We start from the raw sequence: 8,379 nt of genomic DNA on the forward strand, positions 1-8,379 counted from the left end.
ATGCAATATGATGGTATTCAAATACATGTAGTCTGTACAATTATGATGAACAAACAGTTATATATGATGCTTCAAATACATGTATAGTCTATATAATTTTAGTTATTGTTGTTGATAAATTCCGGTGTCAAACGATTTGTAAGACTAAATTAAGATTAGAGATTTGGTTAAAGAAAGATATAAAAGCCCAGTTTCCCTAAGCCTGTTTAGGAATAAGTATATAATAAGGCCTGCTTATGTAATAAGAAGGCCCAACTATGAACCCAGAAAAACAATTGCACAGCTGATGATATCTCTCTAGAAAAAAAAATAAAGAAGCCGAAGCAGCAGCGCACCGCACGACTCTCCCATCATCTTCTTAGCTGCTGCGAAAAAACTCTTTTTGTAAAATTTGGTTAATCGACTCGTCCTCGTCCTCGTCGTCCTTTCTTAAAACTTTTCCACCAAATTTTTACCCGCGAAAAATTATTAGGTTTTTGTCACATTTTAATTCCCTTTTCAAAATTTTCAATACAAAACCAAAAAACTCAGTTCTTCTTCCCTCTCTATCTCTTTCTTCTAGGGTTTCTCTTCTTCTCTCTCTCTCTCTCTCTCTCTCTCTGTGATTCGTCTCCTTTCGCGGATCTCTTTCTCATTCATCTTCGTTAGAGATGGATGTGGCGATTAGCGATGTACCGGTGAATCTTCAATCTGAAGAGCATAGAGACGGAGTGGACGAATCTGTTGCGGTGGTGGAGGAACAACCGCCGGCGAAGAAGGCACGTTTCGACGAAGAAGTGAACAGAGTGGCGGAGATCGTTCTCGTTTTATCGGCATTGCGTAAGATCCGAGGTGGGAAAAACCCGACGGAACTTGAGATTGAGCTGATGGTTGAAGCTAAATCGAAATTGGTTGACATGTGTCAGGAGTTCACTCCTAAGGATATCATCTCTAGGGATGCTATCGGAGCTGTCATTGAAGATCTGGGTTTGAATGCTAAGGTTAAAGATCAGAGATTAGGGTTCCGAGCTCCTAAATTGACCATCTCTGAGAAGCTCTCCCTTGCGAAGAGAAAGGTTTGTCTCCTTTTATTTACTTACTTCTATGTTCAATTTCTCGATTAGGATGTAACCATGCACATTGATCTGAGTCTATAAAGATGTTTTCAGATTTAATCAAAGTAGCAATTTTTGTTGGTATAAAGATGTTTTGTTTCTCTCCAGATGGAAGAATCGAAGAAGAACCCAGTAGTGTCCACTACATATACATCTACGGTTCATTCATCAGTTCCGGGTATGACTACATTTACGATCAGTGTTTTCAATTAACCATCAGCTAATATAACTTCAAGAGTTAGTCATTGTAATCCTCTGACCACTCTATGATTTTTGCAGCAGCAAATCATGTTTCTACCTCACATCAGTGGCCTAATAGCGAAGTGAAGGCAACCACTAGTTCTATTAATCCTGCTACTGGAAGCCATTTTGTTAAGGATGCATCTAAGATAACACAACCTAGGATAGAGAGACCACAGTTTAAGTCAGATATGCATACCGGTCCTTCTCAGGCACCAGGTATCTCCACTTTGCTTGCCTTGTCGTTCTATTCCCTATTTTGTATACTAGAGATATTCTTTGCTAAGATATGATGAGCTAGAAAAGATAGCCTCAAAATTGGTGTTAGCTGGTGAATTGTTTGGTCATTTAGTTGATTTGATATGGTTATACTTTATATGTTAGAAGTTAAAAAACGTAATGAATATGTGCTCAAAGTGCAACATCTGAGTATCATTTCCCATTGCTTAGTTTAATTTTTTTGACTAATCCTCCATTATCAGAGTGTTTTAATAAGTTTTGTTCTCAGTAGAAAGCTTACTGGTGATTTCTACATTTTCTGTTGACACTTGGCATATTCTCTCGCTAATCCTGGTTATTAGTTCTTTTTTGCTAACTGAAACTTGGAAACGTCTATGAGGTTTTCATTTTGAGTTCGAGTTTGGGTTTCATATCTTCTGTTTTTTTTATCTGTTCATTGACAAGTATCTATCATCTCTAAATTATTACCTCTTCTTCTGAACCAGCAGTTCCTGCTGGAAACTACTATGGGAATGCTGCAACATGGTCTGCCCAACCTCATTCGAGTTCCTCCACCATATCATTTGGTACTGCGTCAGATAGCAAAGTTCCTGTTCAGAGTTCTTCCAGAGTTACAGATCCGACCTTTAGACCATTTATGTCTCAAACTCCACCAGGTGCATTCCCAGGCATGAAAGGAGTGAGTTACGGTCAAACTTCTTCACCTTTTGGAAACAACAACCATGCTGAAATTGCCAAGTTAATCCATAAAGTTCTGCAACCGCGAGCTAAACAAAATGTCTTGTGGAACCCACCTTCAAGAGAATACATGAGTAAAGCAATGGCATGCCAAATGTGTCACGGAAATATCAATGAAGTAGAGACCGTGCTAATCTGTGATGCTTGTGAAAAAGGATATCACTTGAAATGTCTACAAGCTCACAACATGAAAGGAGTTCCGAAATCTGAGTGGCATTGCTCCAGGTGTGTGCAATTGTACAATGGCAAGTCTTTTCCTCCTAAATACGGCCGTGTCATGAGAAGCGCCACTACAGCAAAAATGTCTTCTAGTACAGCCGAAGTTCAGTCACCCGCAGAGAAGAAGGTTGGTAAAATGGATCCAAAGGTTAAGCAAGAGGCAACGCCACATCCCAAGACAGCGAAACCAGTTGAGGATTCAGCTATGGAACAAACTTTTGAAGCTAAAGATGCAGCTATGAATCCAATTGTTGAAGCTGAAGATGCAGCTATGAGTCCAATAGTTAAAGCAGCTATGAGTCAAATAGTTGAAGCTGGAGATGCAGCTATGAATCCAACAGTTGATGCTGAAGATGCAGCTATGAATCCAAGAGTTAAAGCAGCTATGAGTCAAATAGTTGAAGCTGAAGATGCAGCGATTAATCAAGCAGTTGATGCAAACTTTGATCCACCGGTTCCTGTAGGAAACGCTGATGCTGAGTGTGATGATCCTTCAGGACCAGTATCTCACTCAGAGACTCTTCATCCTCCAAACCTAGAGAAAAAGATAGTACTGAGCAAAGATGCTACTCAGAGAGGTGTTTCCACAAGTTATCAAGATAAAAGCCCGAAGATCATAGCGGAATCATCATTACAAGACGAGAATTTAGCTTCGCAGACAGAGAACTCACCAACCCAGCCTCCTCTGTCGCAATCCAACGCAGATCATGTCCAACAACAGAACACAACACCAAATGTCCAAGAAGCTATACAGAAGAATTTCTCAGAAAATCCAGCTACGCAGACAGAGAACTCACCAACTCAGCCTCCTCCTTTGCAATCCAACACAGATCATGTCGAACAGCAGAACACAACACCAAATGTCCCAGAAGCTATACAGAAGAATTTCACAGAAAATCCAACTACGCAGACAGAGATTTCACCAAATCAGCCTCCTCCTTTGCATTCCAACATAGATCATGTCCAACAGCAGAACACAACACCAACTGTCCAAGAAGCTATACAGAAGAATTTCACAGAAGATCCAGCTACGCAGACGGAGAAATCATCAACTCAGCCTCCTCCTTTGCATTCCAACACAGATCATGTCCAACAACAGAACACAACACCAGCTTTCCAAGAAGCTATACGGAAGAATTTCACAGAAAATCCATCGGAAGGTAAAAGCTGATGATGGTTCTGGTCAGACAAAAGTTACAGAGAACAGTATTCACTCTGTCCGCAAAAGTCACCACTCTTACTTAGGCAGGCTCTTTGGTCCTCAAGTATATATATTAGTAAGTGATGATGTCTTTGATTTAACCTTTGGGTTAGGTTGAATTGCTAAATCTTGTTCTATAGAACACGTGTGGTTCAATTTTTTGAGCGTAAGTAGTGACTGGTTTAGTTTAAGCTTGTGTAGTTTAAGCTTTAAGTTTTTTTTTTAAGGTACTTTGTGAAATAATTCCTTAATTTACGGTAATCTTATAAAACCCTCATCATCTAGTACTACAGTATGACACAATGTAATACATTGACTGGAAAATAAATAAATTCATTTCGCTAAAAGTACAAGACTTCGAAAATTCAGAAAATATAAAAGTGAAAAACAGGGGAAGGCTTTTGATTCGAATCTAATTTACAATAATGAACTCTATAACAATAATAATAACACACCAACGTAACAAATAAATTGATTTACAGTAGAAATTACAAAGGAGAAATTTGATAAAACGAATTTGAAAGTGATTCAGTGCCAAAACATTTTGGAGGTTTCTTGATGATCCCAGAAAGGGATTCAAGAAATTCCAATGGTTTTACCGAGAAGCCAAAGAACAAGAGACAATTCAAGTCCGAAGATCGTATGGAGTGTACCTCTATCAAGTGTAAACCCATACACTGTGATTCCTGCTCTGTTATTCTCGAAGTAGCTCACTGCGAAAAATCCAACCAGACATAATTAAGGAAACCATTAAGACAGCAACAAATGACAGTGCAGAAGATTGTGTTTTTGTTTTTACCTAGAGCTTGTCGTTTTTGGAATGACATGGTACTGAAAGCATAAGCGTGAATGATGTTATTGTTGTCTAGATCATCTTCTTCGTCACCATACTCGTCACTGTCTGATTCTGTTAATGTAACAACATCATGGCCTCTGTTGTTATCTATGTTGTTGTTTCTAGAAACCAAAGTTGGAGTCTCTCCATCTACTGTCTGATCAAAGGATTCTAAGGTCGCGCATACATGCCATTTCGCAGCTAAACATGTCACCGCTTGAGCCTTGTGTGTGATCTTTGATGCACTTCGTAGTAGTATGAGAAGTGCAGTGACTAATGTCATTGAACAAAGCTGAGATAAATAACAATTCAATTTTCAGGTTTATTTAGAAATGAACACATATATACATATAGTGAGTAAAGGAAACTTACAGCGAGTTCTCCAGCTCTGTAGATATTGACTTCAGTGTAAGCTTTAGTAGTAATAAGCAGAGAAGAAAACTGACTACCAGTAACAAGAATCAATAAACATAGAATGAAAGAACGATATCTATGGCTGATGATTCTAAGATGACGTCTGATACGGAGATGTTCAGACAAGATAGAACCAACATCTGAATCAATCTGAAAGAGCTTAGCAAAGTCTTGAAGACGAAGAATCTGAAGATGGCAAATGAGACGGAAGAGCACACATACAAGGAAGATTACAGTTGTACGGTAAAGCCAAGAACAAAGCTCCATTACACAAGCCACTGTATCACTTAAGACAACGTTTCCTAAGAATGGTATTTGAGATCCACCTGATGCGTACCACCAAATTTTGTATGCACTCATTGCTGAGAAACATGGTATCACAAAGTAGGACACAATATGAAGCGAAGTCTGTAAAGAAAAGAACAAAAAAAATTGTAATGCTTGTAGAACAAGTAATAGGGTAAATCCAGAGTTTTTTACTTTTTACTACAAAGAGAATGTCACCAAAGTTTATGTAAGAGAATGCCACCAAATTATATGTTAGAAAAGAGAGTGACAATATCGTAATTATTAATTTTCCTTAAGATGCCGTAGATTTGTTTCCTAACTTTATTATATTCATGATTCTTCTATCTATATCTTCTCCTTAATTTGCTCTATTATATCTTTTTTTTCCAACTTGACTTTTATTCTTTGCACAAATGATTTGCCATAAATCCAAAAAGAATCGAATACTAATTCCTTACACGATAATAATGGCATTTTCTTCCTACTTTTAAAAAAAATATTGTGGCAGAAATGAGTTGTTTACACTTTACACCATTGAAAAAGATCTATTCTTAGCTTTAACACAGTGCGACATGATCTTGATCGGTTCCAAAGTTTCTCAAGAAACCAACAGATTTGTGTGATTCAATCAAAATTCTGAAACAAAACTCGGATTTACAGAGATAAAACCAAAACTGATAAATTCAAGAATTGGAATTAGGGGAAAAAATAAAATTCAAGAAACTCACATTGAGTTGATTGGTGTAGTTTCTTCGTACGGTTTCGCTCTCGTCCCAGAGTTTATCAAAGAAGAGGAACCTTCGAAGACCGTACTTGCTAACGAATCTGGTGAGACAGAGGAAAGAGACGGTGGCTACGCTGCTAAGAGAGAGTTGAACGACGGAATCGTACGGTCTAGAATGGTAGCTGTCGCACTCGGCGCAAGCGAGGAGGAAATGAGAGATGGCAGGAACGACGAGGGTGAAGACTACGAACATAGTCCAAGAGAGGATCGCTGTCCATGGACTCGAGTGATCCACGCACATCCATCTTAGGTATTTACGGAAGCTGTGTAGCTCGTCTTGCTGGTGCGAAACGCAGCGGTTGAAGATCTTGTTGGTTTTGTTGTTGTTGTTGTTTTCGTGGTTTATCAGCGGCTCTTTCCCGAGGCCGATGTCGATGTCCGCCATGGAGAATCCGAGTTTTGAGAAAGAGAAAGAGAGAAAGATCGCGTTTGCGTTCTTTTTTTACTGCGATTGCTGATGCGATCTGTGAACAGAAGTGAGATGGGAAACGCTATTTATAAGTTAGTTATTTTTTGGTTTGGCGTGTGAAGGTTGTTTTGTTTTTGTTTTTTAATTTTGATTTTGTTTTGTCTTGTAAGGACTGAGTAACATAAATGGTATAAACTTTTTTTTTTAGTCCAAAAGCACTTAATTATATTCATTTTTGACATAACCTGATATTTTATTGCATAGTATATATCAATAAGAAAAAGGATCATGTTATTTTTTTAAAGTAACACTAATTTATGGATATTGTGTTTCGGAGCACGTTGAAAATTTTATTGAGTTCGAAAAAGAGTGATTTCATCGATGGAGAGTAAATAAAACTTGTTCATTTGGCTATTAATTATGGCTTTGGTCGGACCATGTTTAAAAATGATCCATGACCCAGTCAAATGGTATGCTTTGAAAATGTTGAAAAGGTAAAATAAAATTAAAAAAAAACAGTTACTTTGGAATCGACTCGAGCTAGCTAGAGTGTGATTTTTTCACGTAAAAAATATGATGTCTCATCATTTTATATTTTATTCTTAAATGGAAAATTGGAAATACTTAATTTCATTATAAAAAAAACATGTTTGTATAATATGAAATCAAGTAGAAGAACATGAACACAGGCTGTGTAGTGGAACCCACTTGGCATGTGTTTAGGTTTCTCAGATCACCGTAGAAGCATCGCCACGCCTGCCATTTGGCTGTCTTGTTCCTCAGTAACCATATTAATTTTCTAATCATCATTTGATTAGTCGATGTTATGTATTATGTCCAATTATATCAATCTGTTTTTTATGTACGATGATTTTCTTATCACATTCAATTTATACAAAGATTTTAAAGAACCACCGGCAAAAGGAGGGCATGTCTTAAGTTTACTGGAAGAAAAGTATAATTTTATAAGGCATATGTGAAGTGTCTAACTCAATTAGTGCTTTAGATCTCAAATCGAATACTATACGTGATAATTCACAGTTTTGAATTTTTTTTTTTAAGTTAATGATTGTGAATGATTTGAAATCAATTCGTTTGTTTGCATCTGATTGATTACTTGTGATCTTGTCAGTTCCTTAGTGGCCATGTTTTGTATACACCATGAAACTATATAAAACGGTGATCTATTACTTATTTCACATGTTTAGTATTTTGATCACATTATTTCCCATGAATTAATTTGTCTACCACAATTTAACCTCAAGGCATACGTTTTAGTGAAAGACATAGTATGTAGACATATGTTTTCAATTGTTTTGTAGTTAGGACAAAACTTTATCTCTTTTTTTTTTCCTGATCACTTAACAAAATTTTATTTTGCGCTTTTTATTATCTTACCATTTTGCATGCTTTATTTTAGAATCTTTTTAACCGTTCCATTATGTTGCTTGCTATTGGTTTTTCTTGCATTGAGTGGACAACATCCAGATTAATAACCAATTGAATACTACAATGCAAAGACAAATATTTATATTTGAAGTCGAATTATGATAGAAAATGTGGCGAATTATGATTGAGATATCTCACATCTTTTTCATTGTTTCAATTCACCACATGGGACTATGGGAGACCCGAAATTGGATTCGAGCTGTGTAATAAGGATGTATTGTACAAAGTATTCAAGTATTCAGACGTAATAAGCTTGACGAGGTCTTCTTCAGTGAGTAGAGTTTGGTGTAGAATGGATGGAAGCATGTATATGCTCATCACTTTTCCAGCTAAAACGCAGATCAGCTTACATTCGTGATCAGGGCACTTGGCGGCCTCGAAAAACTTGATTTAAAATGCTTTCCCTTGTGATATCGATTGTTTGATTTTTGTTGTTCTCCACAATCATATTATATGCAACTGTATTTA

General features: G+C 37.1%; 2 protein-coding genes across 5 annotated transcripts; one reads left to right on the forward strand and one right to left on the reverse strand.

Moving 5' to 3' along the window:
* The first annotated feature begins 253 nt into the window (after nt 1-253).
* LOC104777989 (uncharacterized) lies at nt 254-4,003 on the forward strand. Of its 4 annotated transcripts, none has more exons than XM_010502335.3 (4): nt 254-1,055; nt 1,203-1,272; nt 1,374-1,553; nt 2,063-4,003. In XM_010502335.3, the coding sequence occupies exons 1-4, from the start codon at nt 651-653 to the stop codon at nt 3,700-3,702; spliced, it is 2,295 nt and encodes a 764-aa protein (XP_010500637.2). In that variant the 5' UTR covers nt 254-650; the 3' UTR covers nt 3,703-4,003. The 4 variants fall into 4 exon arrangements, with proteins under 4 accessions (XP_010500637.2, XP_010500638.2, XP_010500636.2 ...); XM_010502336.3 differs by having other exon boundaries at nt 266-1,055; nt 1,377-1,553; nt 2,060-4,003; XM_010502334.3 differs by having other exon boundaries at nt 275-1,055; nt 2,060-4,003.
* Nucleotides 4,004-4,044: 41 nt separating this feature from the next.
* Nucleotides 4,045-6,663, reverse strand: LOC104777990 (uncharacterized). The gene is made up of 4 exons (XM_010502338.3): nt 5,998-6,663; nt 4,940-5,389; nt 4,532-4,859; nt 4,045-4,445 (listed from the first exon to the last, which is right to left on the reverse strand). Exons 1-4 carry the CDS (start codon nt 6,436-6,438, stop codon nt 4,309-4,311), a joined length of 1,356 nt encoding a protein of 451 aa, XP_010500640.2. The 5' UTR covers nt 6,439-6,663; the 3' UTR covers nt 4,045-4,308.
* Nucleotides 6,664-8,379: the final 1,716 nt, after the last annotated feature.

Source organism: Camelina sativa, chromosome 3 (genome assembly GCF_030686135.1).
Source record: "Camelina sativa cultivar CO46 ecotype springtype chromosome 3, ASM3068613v1".
Taxonomy (NCBI): domain Eukaryota; kingdom Viridiplantae; phylum Streptophyta; class Magnoliopsida; order Brassicales; family Brassicaceae; genus Camelina; species Camelina sativa.